At 37.1% G+C, this 21,290-nt stretch overlaps 4 protein-coding genes across 5 annotated transcripts; 1 reads left to right on the top strand and 3 right to left on the bottom strand.

Annotated features, from left to right (window-relative positions):
- The first annotated feature begins 5,465 nt into the window (after positions 1-5,465).
- On the top strand, positions 5,466-9,466 carry LOC140778527 (translationally-controlled tumor protein homolog). Its single transcript, XM_073123303.1, has 5 exons — positions 5,466-5,623; positions 8,092-8,165; positions 8,277-8,405; positions 8,506-8,663; positions 9,167-9,466. Exons 1-5 carry the CDS (start codon positions 5,596-5,598, stop codon positions 9,282-9,284), a joined length of 507 nt encoding a protein of 168 aa, XP_072979404.1. The 5' UTR covers positions 5,466-5,595; the 3' UTR covers positions 9,285-9,466.
- A 124-nt stretch (positions 9,467-9,590) lies between these two features.
- Positions 9,591-11,950, bottom strand: LOC140778528 (universal stress protein PHOS34-like). Of its 2 annotated transcripts, none has more exons than XM_073123305.1 (4): positions 11,752-11,950; positions 11,526-11,620; positions 11,177-11,295; positions 9,591-9,690 (listed from the first exon to the last, which is right to left on the bottom strand). In XM_073123305.1, exons 1-4 carry the CDS (start codon positions 11,948-11,950, stop codon positions 9,591-9,593), a joined length of 513 nt encoding a protein of 170 aa, XP_072979406.1. The 2 variants fall into 2 exon arrangements, with proteins under 2 accessions (XP_072979406.1, XP_072979405.1); XM_073123304.1 differs by lacking the exon at positions 9,591-9,690 and adding an exon at positions 10,826-11,063.
- Positions 11,951-12,310: 360 nt separating this feature from the next.
- LOC140778525 (uncharacterized) lies at positions 12,311-15,785 on the bottom strand. The gene is made up of 3 exons (XM_073123302.1): positions 15,316-15,785; positions 12,788-12,909; positions 12,311-12,670 (listed from the first exon to the last, which is right to left on the bottom strand). Exons 1-3 carry the CDS (start codon positions 15,647-15,649, stop codon positions 12,563-12,565), a joined length of 564 nt encoding a protein of 187 aa, XP_072979403.1. The 5' UTR covers positions 15,650-15,785; the 3' UTR covers positions 12,311-12,562.
- A 638-nt stretch (positions 15,786-16,423) lies between these two features.
- Positions 16,424-19,906, bottom strand: LOC140778119 (probable U6 snRNA-associated Sm-like protein LSm4). The gene is made up of 7 exons (XM_073122683.1): positions 19,627-19,906; positions 19,426-19,467; positions 19,214-19,312; positions 19,020-19,097; positions 17,284-17,326; positions 16,803-16,970; positions 16,424-16,702 (listed from the first exon to the last, which is right to left on the bottom strand). The coding sequence occupies exons 1-7, from the start codon at positions 19,627-19,629 to the stop codon at positions 16,680-16,682; spliced, it is 456 nt and encodes a 151-aa protein (XP_072978784.1). The 5' UTR covers positions 19,630-19,906; the 3' UTR covers positions 16,424-16,679.
- Between the last annotated feature and the right edge of the window lie 1,384 nt (positions 19,907-21,290).

Consider the following 21,290-nt stretch of genomic DNA (forward strand, 5'->3'; position numbering starts at 1 on the left):
CGTTGGGCCGGTTCTCGAGGGCTATTTTGGGCTGCCGTGAAACATCATGGGCCCAGCGACTAATAATAATAATAATAATAATAATAATAATAATAATGGTGGAGCTCGGTGAAGTTAGAGCTTGGTGGTGATGGCGGTGGATCTTGATCACGGCAAGCTAGAGGAGGGATGATAAAAGCTTGGTGAAGCAACGAAATAGTAATGGCAGCAAAGCTTGGTCACGGTGGAGATGCGATGGTGGTAGAGAGCTTAGGTTAGCAAGCTGTCGAGCTTGAGGAGGGATTGAAAGAGGCGAGGTTGGTGACAACCACGACCGGAGAGGTGATGGCACCCGGTGATCGATGATCGGTGATGGCAAGGACGTTGAGGAGAGACTTTAGAGTTGGGGGTGGAGGCGGCTAAGGGCTTAATTTTGGGAGAAATGGAGAGGGTAGGGCTAGGGTGTAAATGTGTAATAGATGAGTTGGATATTTAAATAGCGAGTAAACGGATATTTATTATCCGAATCTGTATTCCATAATATCAGTTATACATATATCCATATACAGATCCGAATATTTTCTTTAAAAAATTATTTCTATCTAAATTCGGATTTAAATATTTACTTAACGGATTATTAATATTCAGATCCGGATCCGAATATTTTACTATACTCTTATCCTTATCAGTATTCATTTTACCATACTTTAAACATTATGTGTCAAATGAATAGTTGACACTCCTGTTGCTTTAAGTAGGACTCTGCATGGATGACACCTATTTTTTAAAATAGTTTTGCTAATCGCCTATTATGGGATGGAAAAGCTCACGATAAAACAAACAATTCACTAAATATTTAGAGGAACCATGCATTTGGGCCGGCGATTGTATGCTTGGCGTTAGGGGTGTGAACGAGCCGAGCTTAATCTAGCCTCGCTTTTATCAAGCTTAAATTTAAATTAATTTTAAATATATATTTATGTCAAACTTAAATTAAAATTATTTTAATTAGAGCTAATTTCAAACTTAAACCAAGCTCGAGCTCAAACAAGTTGCTCAATTAGCAATTTCAAGTCTTATCAATTCAAGCAATTAAATTATAGCAAGCTTAAATTAATTTAGACTTTAATTAAACTTAAAATAAAGCCTAATTTAATTATAAAGAGATGAAAGCTGAGCTGTTAGATCAAAAAATCTAATGATGCTTATGTTATATATATATATATATAATAAGTGATCGAGCCGACTTGATCGAGCCTTATCAAGCCCGACAACTCGAACTCAAGCTAGCCTGATTATTTTGATAGCCTTCCTTGGCTCGATCTAGGAGTTCTATCGACAGAACTAATAATAAAAGTGTAATTTTTTTTGTATTTTTACCTAATTATTTTTGTAAAATGTTAATATATCTTAATAGCTAACAAATTTATTGAGATACTTTAAAAATATTCCATTATTATTTAATCCTACTAATTACAATTAAAACTGAACTTAAATTAAGAAAATACTATTTTTCCTTGTATTAAATGCTTAAAATATTTCCAAAGCTATAGAATGTTAACCGAATCACAGTAAAAGAAAATTATAAAAAATACAGGAGCTAAAAATCAATTATGTACATTTTACACTCTAAATTCCAAGTCATATTTAATCATTTACATACATGCATTCATTAACTTTATCATGACTATTCATTAAAAAATATTATATGAAAATTTTGTTACGAACTAATTATAATAGCAATTCCCAAAGAGAAATTTATTTGGCAATTATGTAAAAACCCCCATAATATTCTCATAACAAAATACGTAGCCATTCCAATTAATTAGTTACATCATGATCATGTGCAAGACTTCTAAATCAAACCACACGTCGAACATTGATCAATTACAACATCGCCGGCCGGTGGCTACTCATCGGAGTCATCGCCACCTATGAGCGAGGAACGATTATAGACAAGGAAGACAACAAGAAACAGCAGGAGCGCTACGCCGGCCGGCGACCCCACGAGGAAATAGATGGAATCGCGGGAGCAGCCAAAGAGTTCGGAAAGCCACGAGCCGGGCGACGACAAGAACTGGATTATGACGATGAGTATAATGGGGATCAGGAGCATGACGACGGGGCTGAGCGTCTCCGCTATGACCTCCGTGATCGCCTCGCCGTCGCCGAGAAAGACCGGCCCAAAGACGAGCACCGTGGCCGCCAGGGCGAAAATCACGCCGTGCGGCGGCGGCGGCGGCCCTCGCCTTTCCTCCAACATCTCCTCCTCTTCTCTTCTACTCTTTGTCTCAATTTCCTCTATAATATATAGACGAAGAGGTTGATATCTCAATATATATTTATAAAGAGTACGTCGTCTTGCATGCGGTGATAGCGAGGGACGTAATCAGTCAGGAAAAGGGTGGATCTTTTGCAGCTCCGACTGTAGTAATTCTACGACAGACGTCTAGTTGGCATCCCCTTATTGGTTGACAGAGCAGTGGCTGCAGGGTATTCGATCAATCTGCTTGATAACTTTGAGTCAGAACAAGTGAGTTGATCCGTCCAATACGACTAATGATTCTGACGTGCCAACAACAGCAATAATATTATCATAAATTAACATAGATTTATAAGATTAGTTGAGATATGAGACTTATGTAACTTTTATTTCTTTATTTTTAGACGAAAACCTATATAACTTTGTTGCTTCACTAAGATTTAAACGTACGTGACGTCACGTGGCAATGATTCTCTGCAAAATATGGTGTATGAATTTCCTATAATTTTCCACTAGCCATGTTATTAGTTGGAACATGGAAATAATAACGTTACCAACTCTCAGGCAGATGATATCAAGTTAAGATGAAAGTTTCATGTCACGTACCATGTTGATTATTTTGTATCATATGTAATATATATACTTGTAATCATTAAATGCATATAGTTAATAAATCGATGCATATCTAAGGAGTCACTTGAACAAACTTATTATACACCACACCAAAACCTTTATGAACTCTGATGTTAGTAGGGTTGTAAATGAGCTAAGCTTAGTCTAATTGAGTCATTCTATTTAGGTTTGGCTTGAAATTAGACTCGAGCGTAACCTAAAGCATAAAGCTTGAATTGATTATATTTAGTTGTCTCAATTTTAAGCTTTTTTCGAGGTGCTCGTCCAAGTTTATTTAAAATCAAGCACAAATTTTGAATTGAATCTTGGATGAGATATCATATATACAATAAGGGTTAAATATATTTTATTGCATGCACTTATGTTCAAAAGTACTTTATTTCCTATGTACTTAAAAACGTTTCAAACTAATTCTTGTATTTATGACTAAAGTAATAATGTTAGATTTTCTGTCTAAATTAATGATGTATAGCCAAATGATCAAAATATCTGTTAAGAACCTATTTGATCCGATTCGAACAATTTTAGACTCAATTAGACTCGTAACTTTCAAAAAAATTTGCGGATAATCTAACAGATGGATCTTTTTGAAATTTGGATATGTTGTTGCTCCTGGAAATAGCTTTCTAATGAATCCAAGAGCGCATGATTTTGACGATTAGATCTTGAGATATCAATCAAACAGTGACCGATGGTTAAAAAAATCCTAATTTGATAGCCCTGCAATGGTTAGATAGGTGCTGATTGGTGTGAAGGGGAATAAGTTGTTGTATAAGAGAAAGATTAGGAGCTAGAGGAAGTCAATTAAAAACTTGAGCGGTGAAAGAAATGAGATGGGAGAGGACGCCAATAACTAGAGCAAGAAGAGAAGAAAATAAAGGCATAATGCCGACTTTAATTGTTAGATTAAAACTCTAATTAAGGTTCCTTCCACATATTTATAGAGACTTATCTTAGGAATCCGAACAACTAAATTAAAACCTTAACAAACCAACTAAATCAATCTTCCTTATCTTCTCGGATTAACCTATCATTTCGCCGTAGTTAGATTCCAAATATAAAGAAGTCGTGAATACGAAAGTTGGAGATCTTATCTAACTGGCTTGATAGGCTCAGTATATATATTAAACCATAATTCCCACGTTCCCAGATTCCAATCCCTTTTAATCTGCCACTTCCTCTTCCTCGTCAAACCGTCGACCCGCCGCCTCCTCCTTCTCCTTCGAGGCACCGCCTCGTCCATGACGAGGTGCACTGCGTCGATGTCCTCGTACGCGGTCATGAGGCAGACGAGGTTGGGGTGATGCTAGGGTCGTGCCATTCCTCAAGGACCACCTCCTCTCCGGTGGCGGCTTTGCTTAACCTCTTGATCTCCTCTCGTGAAGCTCTCATGGCGACCCTGATCCTCCTTGATGCACTTGTTGTCGCCCTTCACCTTCCACCGCCTCGGTCCCCGCCTAGCACACTGCAGCGGCATTCTATAGGATTCTCTCTATCGACTCCTACCAGCTCGACGGCATGATAGCGACCTTGCAGTGGACGTTGTCGACATCAACGGCTATTCAGAGCTTCTGCTCAGGGATGAATTAGCATGCTAGGTTTTCAGAGTCGAGGAGGTATTTATCGGAGAGGCGGACGCGGCGATGGACCACATCCTTGAGAAAGATGAAAGGAGGCGAGGAGCACGCCATGTAACGACAAATTTCTTCCATCCTAATTGTCATCTCAAAAAGACGCCATGTATCATAATATCGACACGCGTCACCTCAAAACGCAGAACAAGTTCATCGCCATACCAAGCCTATGTGAACACTGCATTTCCTTACAAGTGTGTCTCTCTAATTCGCGAGCTCTCCGAAATCACCTTAGTCGTCACGTGAATAAAGGTTTGGATTTTGTATAAAATAAAGTTGGTTTCACCCTCTTTAATACTAGCCACCCTTATCACAAGACGCCAGCTACATATTTTATATAGAAAATGGCATCAATGCATTGGAAATTATGCTAGCCGACGAACCGCAAGGGTCAGCTAATTCAGCTTAAATAATTTTTACCTTCGTTCGGGCAATCCGGCTTGAATAAGATTTAATAATAGACTTAATTTAAACTCGAGCTCGGCTCGAATTGAATTGAGCTGAGCCTGAGCTGAGCTGAAGCCGACTCACTCAGGCTCGGCTCATTTACACTCCTACCCCCAACCCATCAGTTGGGAAAATGATTCAGCCCAAGAATAGGCCCACTAAGGATTAATGGCCCTACTATGCAACCTTTAGTCCAATGGTTTAATTCCCAGGTTTTCATTTCCATGATAGGTTTCATTTTCTGAAATTAATTTTATTAAAATAGGCGAGTTTTTTAACCAAAAATTAAAACCATGGAAACAAAAGCAGGGGCATTATTGGAAAATACAGCATTATTTAGAACAGGACAGTGTTAGACTCTCACTTCATTATTGAATTCTACGTTGACTTGATACTCCGGATATCAAGGAAATTCGTAATTATAAAGATCGGACGGTCCAGAGAACAGCTCGTACTGATTAGGCGTTTCTTAAAAGCGTTAATAATAGATTCGGAAACCCTAAACCGAGGACGACTCCACCTCCTCCCTCTCCTATATAAACCACGGCGTCGCCCTCGCTTCCACCCTCCTTTTCTCTCTCCTCTTCCGCCTCCTGTTCTCGAGCAAAGGTTAGGGTTTGCTCCGGAGAGTGAGGCATCATGCTTGTCTATCAGGATCTCCTCACAGGTATGGATTCGTGAATCTGCGTGTTTTCTTCCTTAAACGCGATCATTGTTCTTCTTCTTTTTCTTTGTTTGTTTTGCTTTTAAGCGTTGGATCTGAAGGAGCAATGTCATCTATTAGTGGTTTTTGTGAGTACGTGATGCTTGATGTTGTTTCCGGAAGTCTGCATTTAGTTTAGATCATGCGTACTTAAATTTGATAGATTTCAGGGAAGTTTGTGATAGTTTACTCTCTTCTAGACTCTTTTCAGTGTAGTTCTTAAGGTGGATACTAGGGAAATAGCTTGGTATTTTTAAGTTAAATCGGTATTAAGGTAGCTGTAAAGAGGATCGTCAGTAGAATTCGTATATTCCTGCTGTTTTACCCTGAAAGTAAGAATAAACATATGAGATTTATTCTTTGGCTGAAGTGTACGATGGTCTCAAAGGCTCACTAGGGTCTGAAGACATTTAGGAGAGAAGGATAGAATAGTAGGCAGGAGAAGAGTTTATGTATAGTGTAATGATGCTCTTAAATATGTTAGCACATAATTCAATAAGTTTCTGATGCTCAATTTTGTCTCTTAAAGAGCACACGCGAGGGGTTGGCATATTATTTGACTTTGGGTAATTGAATGGAAAAGTGTTATCTTTCAGAAATAGTGATCTTGTTGTACTGCATAGGACAAGTGCCATGCATGTTCTTACAAACAACTCCTAGATTGTTGAAATGGCTTCTCCATATAGAAGATGGCAGAGAAACCTTGGAGGCTTCTCTGAGATATTTTAGTAGAATTGTTTTACTTTGTTAATTAAACTGTGTGAAGAAAAATTAGTGTTACTATGTATCTGCGGGTGGCCCTTTAAAGAGAAGAGAAAGTAATCTGGGAGCATTATTGTGTTTTCGCAGTCAATAATGAACGTAATTTGCTGTTATGGGTTAAATCTTCTCAAGTGTGCAAGAAGGCATAGCTAAACAAACATTATTATTTAACCTCATTTCAACAGAAGGATCATCATGGATGCTAGCAAATGCAGGAAATGTGCCATCTAGATATAAAGGACTAGCATGCACCATCAATGCAAAATCCCATATGGGCTGTATTAAGTTGGACATTCTTACAATCATCTTTTTCCTTTTAGTTTCCTTTTTTGGTCTATTCATTTTAACTTAGTCTTCTGACCCTGGGACTTCAAGTCTGTCCCTTTGGTTTTTCTTTATGCCTATAGGGATGAACAATTACCTTATATGAACTCATCAGCAGTTAAAACATGTAAGCTATGTGTTGGTGAATGCTCTAGAGTCTATAACTTACATCATGCCTGAAGAGAATAGAAGATTATTACATTCTACCTGAGAGTTCACATCTGCCCCTTTGGCTTTTCTTTTATGCCTATGGGATGAACCAGCCCCTTGTATGAACTCATCATCGGTTAAAGCTTAACAGCTATGTGTAGTATAAAGAAGATATATGCCATGTGCCAATGTATAATATGTTTTAGCTGAATACTGCTGATGAAACAGTTTAGTATGAAGAAGATATCTGGCCACGTGCCTATGTAAATGCTGATTTTAGTGGGAGTTGATGAACATTTGTAAAATTACATTATCTTGGAAGAGAATAGTAGGTTGTTACATTCTAATATGGGCCTTCAAGTCTGCCCCTTTGGCTTTGTGGGGTATATATTTTAGCTGAATGCTTCTGATGTGACATTTTAGTATAAAGAAGATATTTGACCATGTGCTTTTGCGAATGCTGGTTGTACTGGAGTTAATTGGTGAGCTTTTGTAAAGTTTACATCATTTTGGAAGAGAATAGTAGGTTAATTATATTTTACCTAGGACTTCATGTCTGCCCCTTTGGCTTTTCTTCTATGCCCATAGGAAGTAGTCAAGTACCTTTGAACTCATAACCAGTTAAAGACATTCAGTTATGTGGGCTTTAATTTTTCAGCTGAATGCTCTCTGGGTATGGAAATAGTAGGTAAGCATATCTGATAGTTTTTATCTTAGATATTTGTAACAAGATGCAACCGTGGCAGAGCTTCAGTTGCTTATGTGGGAATCTGCTGTTCTTCTGAAAACAATAAATTCTACTGTTAAGTTTTTTTTCTTTTCATTTTGGCATCATTAGTACTGATTTTATTTTGCTCATCCAGATACTATCAGAAGCTTTTGTCTATCTGAGGCAATCATAAGAATTTATATCTCAAGGATTCACGTCTACAGTTCCTTACAAGAATACTGTAATACTTGCATATAGAATCTGAGAATTATTAAATATTGATTGTTTGCTAGCAAATTCTTCTGAATGCCTGTGTGGTTTAAATCTATGTTGAGAATTGTTTTATTTAACGGTGTACATGAAAAGTGTGGTGAGAATATTGTCCACTCAATCTCCTGCTATTTTATGCTGCTTAGAAATGATTAATAGGTAGATGTGTTTGTAATTTGGAAATCATTTAAAGATTATGGGTATTTGTATATTTCAGGTGACGAGCTTTTGTCAGATTCCTTTCCATACAAGGAAATTGAAAATGGCATGCTATGGGAAGTCGAGGGAAAGGTGAACCTAGCTTTGTTATCCATATGATGCTGATATTGCAATACTTTCTGAATTTGAAATCCCTTTCTAATTTTGAGTGTTCTGGATCTTATACTTTTTGTTACGTTGCAGTGGGTCGTTCAAGGAGCTGTTGATGTAGACATCGGTGCAAACCCTTCTGCTGAAGGTGCCGGTGAAGATGAAGGAGTTGATGACCAAGCTGTGAAGGTGGTTGATATTGTTGACACCTTCCGACTTCAGGTTGCTACATGTTTTTCTTTTCATGTGAATATGATCTTAATAAATGTGCGGACAAAAATAAAATTATAATTTGTGATGCCAACTCCTCTTGTTCACACAGGAGCAACCATCTTTTGATAAGAAACAGTTTGTGACCTTCATGAAGCGGTACATCAAACTTTTGACTCCTAAATTGGATTCCGAGAAACAGGAGTTATTCAAGAAGCACATTGAAGGAGCTACCAAGTATTTGCTTCCAAAGCTTAGCGACCTACAGTTGTAAGTGACCTATTGAATTCTCTTTTTATTTTTTGAAGAATTGATTCTGATATTTGATTGGTGTAGTTGTGTGCTGATTGTTGTATAGCATTAGTCAGTTAAGATTATGATTTTCTTAATGTTATTTAGTGATGTTGTGAAGTAGTTATTAATAATACTGCAGAAATGTGTTTCTGTTGGTATGATTATATGCTCTGCTTGTAAAGGTAGATAGCTTCCCAGTTCAGCATGTGCTGCCATTGGCGGCTATGGAAATTACCATCTCCTTGGTCATAGATTATAATTACTAGTATCCATAATCCTGAAAAGTGGTGTTTTATGATCTGAAATTCATGCATGGGGTTCTCTTTTTTACTGTCCTCACAAGTAGTTAACTGCCCAGTTTGTTCAACTTTTCTGGCAAATGGTTAGATGTAGACAAATTCAACCTGATAACTATTTAATGGTAGCCAAGAACTCTTCATCATCTTCATTCACTGAAGTTATTCCATCTATTTTAACAGCTTTGTGGGTGAGAGCATGCATGATGATGGCAGCATGGTCTTTGCATACTACAAAGAAGGCGCCACTGATCCAACATTCCTCTACTTCGCTTATTCCTTGAAGGAGGTCAAATGCTAAAAGGATCCATGTCTCCCTCGTTGGTCTTCCATTTTTAGGTTGACTACTGCAGACCGAGTATTGCTCGCCTTCCGTTCTCTCTATGCTCGTGATTGGATTTTGCTAGTGCGTGTATTTTGGAATTTATTTATTTTATGGTGGAATAAATTGCTATTCTATTTAGTAAACTTCGTCTTTTGGCATGGCATTCGGCACACCTGATAACTTTTGACTTCTAGTTTCCATTGCTTGTGGAAAACGCATCACACTATGATTCAATTCTCAAAGGCAAACTACATATATCATTTATATAAACAAGCTGGCATCTCACACACATTTGCACTGATTTTGCTTGGGTTTCTTCACAATGACCACGGTGCAGTGAGCATGGTGAGCACAGTAGTCACTTACGCTTCCCAGCAATGCTCTGCAAAGTGAAGCATCAAATATTCTTGCACCATATGATTGTATTTTTAGCCATCTGAAGATCACAAAGTAAGAGCTGGAAAAGCTATCTCTGCTAAAGTTCATGTATAAAGTTCACGTCTAACGTTCTCCTGCTTACAAGAATCAGCAGCCTCATCTTCCAAAGGTTCAACAATGTGAGAGCAAATAGCGAAATTTTAGATAATCAAACTGTTGTTATACCACAAAATTCCCAGTTGCCTAATCTTAATCTATCGTACTGGTACCACGAATCGTCAAGAATTCTTGCACAAGAATATAATAAAGAAAAGTGAAAAGAAAGAAGATAATAGACCTTTTAACTGCTCCATAGCCATGGCTGCCCACCACTAACATATCAGCCTGATGCTTCTTAACTGACTTGCCTTCACTTCCAGAGCAGCACTAATCTGTGGCAGTTTTAATAAGGGATAATTACATTTAGACTATCAGCTATTTACTCATTTACTCATTTTTTTTAGCACTTTGACTCATTAACTATCTAAAATCTTCAGAATGCCTATTTCATTGCTGATCCCATAAAATGTGTCACATGACTGTCATCAATTTTAGGCTCTTTCGGACCATTTTAATCTTATTAAAATAATCATTTGACGTTTCCATTAACACGGTTTAAAGGATGAAAGATATAGATAGTTGAGTATGTCCAAGTTTTCTGTAAAAATGGACGATAATTTTATATTAGTTTTACAAGAAAAAATAAAAATAAAAAGTTTTATGTTTCCTTTTATTTTACAAGAAAAATAAAAATAAAATCGTGTTAAGATGAATAATAGTTGTTTGGGTCTTTGTGCAATTAACCATTTAAATAAACTATGAACTAATCAAAACTGAAAAAAAAAAAGCTTTGTACATGGAAGAGACTAATCAAAACTATTTAAATAAAAAAAGCTTTGTACATTATATAGGCCCCTCAACTTATTACCGCTTTGTACGTTTCTTTTCTCTGAACATACGCATAAACCCCTAAACTAAAAGATTTAATACGAGATATTCTCCTTTTACTCTCGTGATTTAACCCAGTGGAGAGAAGGAAGAGACTAACTCCATTATTATTATTATTATTATTAATAAATTCTAATTTTTGGTGGATTTTATCAACTCAAATAAGTATTCAGACATGGGAGAATCAAACGAAGCACTGAGAACCGAAGATGAGATATAGGATTTAGGTACCATTACTTGGATAAAACTCTACAACCCCATAAGCTAAGCTATACACTAATTACAAAGAGGTCTGGTCCCCTTCACTGCTTCTGCTTGGGTCCCTTCACAATAACAACGGAGCACGGTGCTTGATGAGCACAGTAATCACTCACGCTTCCCAGGAACGCCCTGCATGCAGCCATGCATACGTAACGCATCAGGTGGAATTAAGATGACGTTAATTAAACATACTAATCTCATATTATAGAAGTTAAAAAGAAAAGAAAAGGAAAAAGATTTGCCTTTTAATTGCTCCATAGCCATGGCTTCCAACGACCAACATATCTGCCTGGTGCTTCTCAGCTGCGTTGCAGAGAACATTCCTCGCGTCTCCTTCCACCACTTCAACGAGAGCACTAACCTGTGTGCCAATGTTCATCAACAAGTGATTCTTTGGTCATCAAATTCTTTTGCTTGATATGGAAAGGAAAAGGGAAGGGTACACGAGAAAGCAAAATGAACTCTACCGGAGTATTAAAACTAATGCTTCAAACCAATTAGAATCTAAAATCTTTGTGTTTCCTGTTTGTGTTCAATTATTTATAGGGATAATTACACCTATTTTCTCTGAGGGGTCATCAGAATGCATACCGAATTGGCGAGGCAGAGCTTCCTCGCTTTCTCCACCACCATCTCCGCCACCTTCCAGAGATCCGCGTCGATAAACGGCAGCATGTCCGCAGATCCTGAACCCACCCACCCACCCCGAAAAGGAGCGATTTTTATCACTCGCCAAGTCAGAATAGCCGATCCAGAGAAAATCCCAACGGGAAAGGAACAATAAACCATAGACAAGTATAGGATGGCATTAGTTTACCGGGACCATCGAAGCCGACGAAGGAGGCGGGCGAGGGCTTGGCGTGGACGACGACGAGCTTGAACGATCCCTGGCTCGCGTCGCAGAAGAAGCGGTGAAGAGTCCACTCGAGGGCGTACTCGCTGTGCTCGCTCTCGTCGACTCCTACCACCACCACTGTCTTCATCACCTCCGCTTCCATCGGCGCCGGCGCCGCCATTTTTCCCGACCTCGCAGAGCATTGCGACGGTTCTTAAGAGTGATCGACACGATACGTGGACAAACAAAAGAGAACGGTAATTGACGCGTGGATTTTGTTGCCACGTGGCTCCTACATTTGATGCAAAAACGTTTCTTTACAATGTTATATTTAATAATAATAATTATTATTATCTTTTCCACGTGTATATCCGCAGTATTATATATTAAACCAAGCTTTCTAAGATCTATCTTCTAAACTTATTTATTCTTTTCAAAACAAGTCTCTTTTGAACTCTTTTAACTGCCTATCATATTAGTAAAGAGAATGAGGAGAGGAATCTAATATATTTGTCTAATTTGTCTATAGACCGATAAGCAATTTTTAGTATTAAGATTTCTAGAGTATTGTGATTGATTAAAAACTCACTATATTGTTGATGTATACAATTTCCTACTTCTAATAAAAGAACAGTAGATTTCTGCTACTAAACCTTGGTTCGAACAAGTATTACAAGCTTAATTGTGTACTTTCTCAATAGAAAGAGTTCATGAAACATCACCACAAAATTTCCCTTGAGCACTCAAGGAGGCACAACCAAGACAACCTCAGGATGGTTATAGAAGTGGGGGACTATGAAGCGATGAAGTGCTTTCCCTTCACATGATACCTTTGGCATAGCTTCTTCAGAGTAGCCACGGAGTGCTGCATAGAGTTCAGCTTTGTATCCCTGAACATTGCCTGCAAAAAATACACCATCATTTACTTCACCATGCCTAAGAAGGTTGATAGATATCCAAAGGCAGTTTTACAAGGAAGGGATGATCATTTTATAGCATAACAATTGGGTGAGCTCACCTCATAGTCCTCTCCGTGCTTCTCTATTAGTCTGCCAATGTGAGCACGCTGCATGGTTGTCAGCGGTGGCAACGGCGCAGATTTACCATCCCTCCTCTTCTTTCCAAGAGCATATTTCAGATCTACATATTGTGGAAGAAGAAATAAATTGTAAAATAGGTTTATTTCCATGGTTTACAATTAGCAAGACAAGGTTTTGTCACTGAATCCGCTAATTACAACCAATAACCGAACCCTTACTCCCCAACTGTATAACATTGACTAGAAAAGAGTCTTAATGCGCATGTCCACATCCTTGCCCTCATTGGTGAATATGTTATTTCCACAGGATTCCACTATAAATCAGTGGTTTCACTCAAAAGTGAGACCTAGACAGATTATCAAGTTGGTGCAAGTCTCAGAAGTAGCATCTGATGCATAACTAGGCCATGCCAACATAAACTAGCACGCATGAATCTGGCTACGTAATAAGGCAGAAGCTAGAGAGGACGAGATGGAAAACTCATAGTATCACCTCATGAAGTATTGAAGCAAGTTAGCCAGACACAACAGGGGAACTACCAAGAGGGTAATGGAAAATGATATGCAGGAGGCTCTCAAGTACACATGAAATTGGCTTTATTTGACTCCGTGTTCAAAACTGTAGGATTACATTCATTGAAGACAGCTTAACAAGCTTATAGAACTGCATCTGGTATGGGACTCTAAACACATAGTTTCTCAGAGTGACTTATCAGCTTCTCATTGACTAATCACATAAGATAAGAGATCAAAAATAGATAAACCAAGGAGATGTTCTCTGACGAGCTAAGAACCCTGGAAATAATCCCAACTTCACCCTCTATAGCATAGACTTACAGGATCACATCTGAATTCAAGGTTGTGTCAATTGATTCGAATCATCGATGAGAAAGCATGCAGTGGAAGACAATTATGAGAATCCTATACGACATTCTAAAGTCTAAACAATCCCAATGATGACTAGACTTGCATGGCGATTGTGGATGTCTAAAACCCAAAAGAGCGACTAAAGTTTTCTACTAGGTCAATTTTGATCACCGGCTGAAATCCTATTTTTTTGTACAAATAACCTTAGAATCCTACTGCTTCAGTGTATAATGAGAATTTATCTGCTTTTGGTATTTACTATTGAGATACTACTTTTGTTGCTTCCCTATTGAAGAGATACTAGATTATGGAGCTAGAGAAGTTTATATTTTAAAAACAAGTTATATCAAACAATTCTCCATCACTAGTAAGCCCCTTTTCAAGATCACATGATAACAAAGCATACTGAACTAAAATGCAGTCAGAGTCTAATATAGATACGAAAGACAAGAAATTTGTTCAATTAGGAGATCATTTACAGTGGGTGGACGGTAGGGGTGTCAAAATAAATGAGTGGCTCGGGCTCGACTTTGCTCAAACAGAGCCGAGCCTGGGCTTATTTTTTTCAGCTCAATTAAAATTTCGAGTCGAGTCTAAGCCAATTCGCTCAAGCTCGGTGTGATAGGCTCATTTACATCCACATTGCTTTAATTGATATACACACAACCTATAACCTAGCTACCAAACTCTCAACTTATCACATTAGTCAAGAAGACAAGACACGTCACAAATTGAGGAATCGCATACTTGCACTTAACGGACAGGGCAAGTGGTGAAGTGGGTTATCACGTCAATAGATTTTTTTCAATCTAAACCCCCTAGTAACAAAATTATTTGGGTACGGAATGAAAATCTTTTTTTTATTAGCTTTATGTAGCTAAAAATTACTTTCAACTGCCATAATTGATAATTATGATACCAATTCTGTAATATTTTAAGCCCAACTATGTACTAATATTTTTGGAATGTTTAGATAAAAAGGTGAATGATAGTCAACTCATTTTCTTTATTCAAATCCATTTTCTAGAAGCCTCCATACATATAATCTCACTAGAGGTCAAAAGGACAAGAAGATGAGAATGGAAAGGGTGAATTCATTCTCCTCCTTCAACTTCCTTCTTCAGGCCTCCTCCTTCAGCAAGGTGTCGCTGCCACCGCCGCCTCCTACTCCTTTGGCCTACTCCTCTTCCTCCAATCAAGCTCAGACTTGGGCTCGGGCTCCGCTCAGGCCCGACTTCAAGCTAGGCTCAAGTTGAGCTGAGTCGAGCCTAAATATCAAACTAGGCTCAAAATTAATTTTGAGCTGAGCATGAGCATGAGCTAGAGCAGGGCTAGGCTCTTTAACACCCCTAGTGGATGGATTGGAATTTCCACATGACAAATAAAGTAACTAAATCACAATGCAACATGGATCCAGAGCTTTAAGCTAACAGTTGTATAACAACATAGCTAAAGGTTTCAACGTATCATCCTCAATTACTCAATACTACCAAATTCTACTACACTAAACATCGTGAGAATAAATTAGAGAAATCATAACTTGCACTAACAAGTAACAACTAAAAAGAAAGATCAAACTTTAAGCTATAGAAAAAGTCAAGTCAAGATTTAGGGGGGCGAACACTAATTGGTCAACTAACCGTCATTCTCGAGGTCACTGCCGCTGTCGATGGGGTCGAACTCGGAGACGGGCGCGACCTCCCTTTCGGGCACCTGGAGGGAGGAGCTCTGCACGATTTGCGGCGTCCGGGCGCGGACTCCGAGGAAGTTGGGATTGGAGACGACGCCGAAGGCACGGTAGTTGCGTATGACACTTCCCTTCGCGTCCCACCCCTTCGCGTCCTCTTCGGCGACGGCGGCCGCGAGCGCCGGCGGGATGGTGACTGCAGGCTTGAAGACGCCAGGATTCTTCCTAGGGAGGCCCACGCGGACCTTGGGCCGCGAGTTCTTGTACTTGCGCCGGGATCTCCCCATCGAACTCCCTCTCTTCTCGAGCTCTTCGTGGGTTAGGTTAGCTTAGGTTTTTCGGAGAGGCTAGGGTTTTGAAGCGGGGTATACTGTTCGAGGGTGGCGACTTGGACGCGAGAGGAGGGGGGAGGTGCGCGGCATGCTTCTAATAACTTCTATGCCTTGAGCTCCTGGGCTTGTCTCCATTGGTGGGCCGAACCGGATAGGTACATAATCTTATCCGCCATCTATTTTTGTTATTCCGACACGGATAAAGATAAAACGGATAGCAAACGCGATAACTCTATTGTTCTGTGGGATCCCATTGGAATAACTCACATTTGATTTGTTTATCTACAATGACTATGTTATAACATTTGCCAATCAACACACGAGTGATAGACCTTTCCTAGTTTTGTTTGTGATATAATACTCCTTAAATTTTTTTTCATAATTTTATTTGTGAAAGTTATAATTATATTTTATCCAAACTGAAACTAATATATATTTTTCATCAGGTACTTATTAACAATAGAATAATAAAAGAATTTAACATACTAGACTTCAAATAATAAATATATAACAAATACATTCTGTCTAAAATCTGTTCAATATTATTTTAAATATGTTTAAAAGTTCATTTAATTCTCTACATCGATCTTCAAATTAAATATATAGACCATAATAAGGTTAAAATATAATTTCACCAAGATAATGAGCTTGTCACAGTTAAGATGAGATAGCCAGTGATTTTGCCCACCTGTTTTGCATTTGGTAGAATGCCAATGAGAAAAGTAAGCGTTGTGACAAAACAAAATAAAAATAAAGATTAGAACTTCTCAGGTGTCCAACTGATTTAATGTCTACAGAAAAGAAGGATAATAACATAGTTCCCTCATCTCTTCCTATCATTTGACAAGAGGTTCTCTAGGGTTTTCTTCAATCACACAAAGCAGAGAAACCGTGCATCCTACGATTCAGCATTCACACAACAAGCTAACTATGAAACTTAATGAGACGCCTCTAAAAGACGGCATTTTTCTTCACTTGATCCTCATCAGCCACGGCCACGTCCTCCACCTGTTAATTTTTCACCGCACAGAGAAATTACCATTACTTATTTAAAGGTAAAACTAGCACCCTTTTTTTTGAAATCAATGAATGAATTCGCGCTACGTACCTCGGCCACCAACACCTCTGCCACCAACTCCACCCCTTCCGCGGCCACCACCTTTGCTGCCTCCATCCTCTTGACCACGGCCAATACCTTTTGCAGGCCTCCCGCTCCCACCACCACCGTCTTCTCTTCCTCGGCCCCTTCCACGGCCTACACCTGGTGGCTTCCTATCTGTGCAGAGAGATGATTCAGGTATCAGGACAATAAAGAGATAAAAGGAAACACTAGAGTATGTCCAAATGCTGCATAGCTGACAGAACTGGCATCTCTGGTTGGTGTGACAATTTAACCCTTTTATAGATGGGCACAATCAATAATTTAATTGTGAGTAACTACATCTGTCCAATTTTGTTTTAAATGCTGTAACTGGCACTTCTAAGCAATAAAATTCGATCTATGACCTTGTTAATTAAAGGAGTCAAGCCTCTCCTAGCAGATAAAGTTCTCTTGGAATATTGAAGTACAAGAGGCTTAAGAAAATTACCTGCGCGACTCTTTGAGGTTTCTTCTTGAACCTTGTCGATCACCTGAGCACGTAACGAACAACTTTGGTAAGCAAGCAGAGGAAAGGATGATACAATGTGATCAGAGTCATCAGACAAATGTAGGATTGAATAGAAGTAAATGGAAATCATATAATAGACAGTATACCATCACATGAATTCTGGATGGGGGAGTTTGAATTGATAAGGGTATTTATAACATGGAAGTAGTAGAAATTATTACACCAGCTCAACCAAAAATTTGAGGGGCAAACAAGACAAGAGGGAAGATTCAAGATGGACATTTTATTCAATATTGTGGGCCAAGCACTAAAACCCAACATGGAGTTCTAAAGCCAACATAGAACATGTTTGATGCTAATAACATCATAATAGTCCATATGTTTCCATACATTTATCATTTCATGAATTCTTCCCTAAGCTTATGCAGAGTTCAATTGGCTACATGTTAGCTAACAAATTACCGGTGCTGCTCCTAAATTTGCTTATTTACAAAATACAAATCAACCAATCATGCATTAAAAAGGCAAGCAAGATAAAACAGCCAGAATTTATGCCAAATAATTTATTAGGTCAAGCCAATTATATGAGTTGAATATAACCAAGCAAGAGTAAGCTAAGCTTGGATCCTCCAACAAATGAACCAACAATTAAAAATTGAGCTTGCATCTTGAGTTAAGTCCAAGTAGCTTTGTGAACCAGCGAGCTCATTCGACACATGAAGTTGTAGATGTAGAATTCCTTCTCATACCAATACACCAGTAGCTTAAGAGAAACAGGAGAAACAAGAGGATGACCGTATAATACTTCCAGCGTGCTAGTAAGATAGCTGGGATGATGAAATAATAAACCAATAGTATCCAAAAAGTAATCTTTTATGCCTCAATGGCTCAATCCATGATCAAATGGTTGAATGACTTGAGTCTAAGGCCTAAGAACTTGCTAGTCTAATGTCCAGACAATGTGAACAGAAGATGTAAGGTTCGTTCAGAAAGACTTCCTTAAATTGGGACGGCAGATTAATTTTTTAACTTGAGAGGCTAAAATTTAGAGCCAACTGGTCATCAACTGACTCAATCCCCACCCAAAACGAAATAGAAAAATAAAGAAAGAAAAAAAAATTCAACAAAAATCCATGTCACTGACAATAAGCAATGTTCTGGAAGTTTCCAATTAGCCATGTGGTGTGCCAATTTAAAAAAAGACTGAGGAAGAAAAAAAAAAAGGAATTACTATTACAGTCAACAAGGCTTTTCATTGTTGTCATATTGGTAACTAGAACTCACATTTCTAAAGGTATCAACATTCTTATAACTCTTGTGCAAAAATGAAGAATGCTAGTTATAGCAACTTTCACTTAGACCAAATTTGTACTGCTAACAAGAATGGAGCGCAGAAGAGGAAGTGTAACTAAAAATTAGATATGTCCAAACATCTAGGACATAAGAAAAGGGATACACAATTTAAGATACATAAGGGATGAGCACATTTATCTATGTGAAGATGAATGTGCAAAAATTCATATTGTTTCTCTAGAACACCCATAAAAGTTCCCTTAGATCAGCAATAATATCTTCCACCATGTATCCTGAAGGAACCTAAGTTAAATAGTGTAGTAACATGAGACATAATTAACAAATACCAGCTCAAATATTTCCTTTGCACTACTCATAATAAAACTGCATGTGAAATGCATTTAAAGATTTGGAATTCACACCTCATCAGGAACTCGAAGATACTTTATAGTGTTCCCACGGATGTAACATTCCGGCATTCTCCAAAACCTATCACCATCCTACAATCACAACGACATCCTATAAGAAACCAAAAAACTAAGCCAGATTATCCCCAGCAGACACGTATAAGATAACTTAAAGCATTAAGAAAGCACAAAAAATTATAAAAGAACACCTTTGAAGTACAAATAACTTCTCGAAGGTGAATGTTCATCCAGGTATCACAATTCACCAAGTGCCCATTGTATGTCTCCCCGTTCTTCAACTCCACAAGCTATACCATCAATTCGACGCATCAATCTAAACGGCAAGAAAGGGAAGGAAAAGAAAAAAAAAAAACTATCCTATATCAAACAAATAAGCACAACATAAATTGATCGGCCTTACCATAGGATGCCCTTGAGCTGTCTTCAAGAGCGACAGAGGAAGCTGGAAACATTACAAAACTCTCAATTTTAGAATACAAAAACATGATTAATTTCCCGAAAAATTAGAACTTTTCATATACTTTTTTTAAAAAACCCTAACCCAGCAAACAATCCTAATGCTACAGAAGCGAATCGAATTAGAAGAAACGAGAAAAGGTACCATCTTTCCAAGTTCCGGAGATCAAATGAGCTAAAGTCAATACTAGCCCAGCAACCAAGAAGACGGATTGCAAGAGATATAACGATATCGATCCGCACGTCGTAATAGAGATGGAACTAAGATCTTTGAGGACTAGACGAGATGCCGGACCAAAAGCCCGTTATAATATTTGTGGAAGGAAGAAGAACCCTAGTCTTACTGGCAGAGAAGATTCCTGAGCCCTAACGTAAGAAGAGGACGGCGAAGCCAAGTAGGCAGAACGTCTCCGTCGCGGCTTAAAGAGTATTTAACACTAATTACTTGGTCGTATTTATTGTTACGACATACGAGTGCGTGGAAACGGCACTTCAAAATATCATATATGTCATTACTATTCTTAATAATAATAATAATAATAATAATAATAATAATAATAATAATAATAATAATAATATATCTCTTAAACAATTTTTTTTTTATTTTCTATACAAATATCTCTAATTATTTTTTAATTAATAGTGTTAGAGATTAATTTGGAGATAGTGCTAAAATAATTAGTATTAGTTAAATAATTAAAAATATGACTATGTATGATTATTATTTATTTTTATATAAATTATAATTGTGAAGTATGTAAATTCTACGGTGTTAAAAAAATAACAAAAATTATTGATATTTTCTTTACTATTGTTGCTTCTTCTTCTTGATTATTATTATTCTTCTATTTCTTAATTCTTCTATTTTTTTATTACAAGTTTCTTTAATAACTTTTTAATTGATTAAAATAAGAGATTAATTAGAAATATTGTGGGATAATTAAAATTGGTTAAATAACTAAAAATATGATTTTGCATGATTTTTATTTATTTCTATGTAATTCTACTAAAAATAATATAAATTATTAATATATTTATAAAAATTATATTATATTTGTGAAAGTTGTTAATATATTTTTCGTATTCTTCTTCCATTGTTTCTTCTTTTTTGTGTTACCTATTCTTCCATCTCTTACTAATTTTCTTTTACTCTATACAAGTTTTATAATTACTCTGAGATAGCGATGAGATAATTAGAATTAGTTAAATAATTAAAGTATAACTATAAATAATAATTATTTATTTATATATAAATTATAATTTGTTAATATATTTGCAAAACTTATTAATATTTCTTTTTATTCTTCTTATGATGTATCTTCGTCTATTTCTTAATTTTTTACATAAATATTTTTAATTACTTTTTAATTAAAAAAACACATGTAACTTTTTCTCTATTCTTACATTATCTCATCAACATCTAATAAAAACATTAAATAACAGAAGATTAAATTTTAAATTAAAAAAATGTCTCATCGAAAAAAAAAAATCTAAAAATGGGCAATAGAAGGGTCAACTTAAATTAAAAAAAAAGGAAAAAAAAAAAGAAAAGGAAAATATCATATACACGAAGAACACTAAAATGTGACATTAACAAAAGCTTTTGTGTTCCAGAGGTGAAAAAAATAAAATAAAAAATGTAATTAATTATGAGGATAAGTTTTAAAATAATTACGAGGAATTTCGATTTTGAATATTACGAGGAAATTAGAAAAATCTTTTAATGTCTGTGACATTCTGGTGACTATTAATATATTAAGTATTTTAGATTCCATTTTGTTTAACAAATTAATAGAATAGAAGGGAAAA

This window comes from Typha angustifolia, chromosome 15 (genome assembly GCF_048772165.1).
Source record: "Typha angustifolia cultivar Huaian chromosome 15, ASM4877216v1, whole genome shotgun sequence".
Classification (NCBI taxonomy): domain Eukaryota; kingdom Viridiplantae; phylum Streptophyta; class Magnoliopsida; order Poales; family Typhaceae; genus Typha; species Typha angustifolia.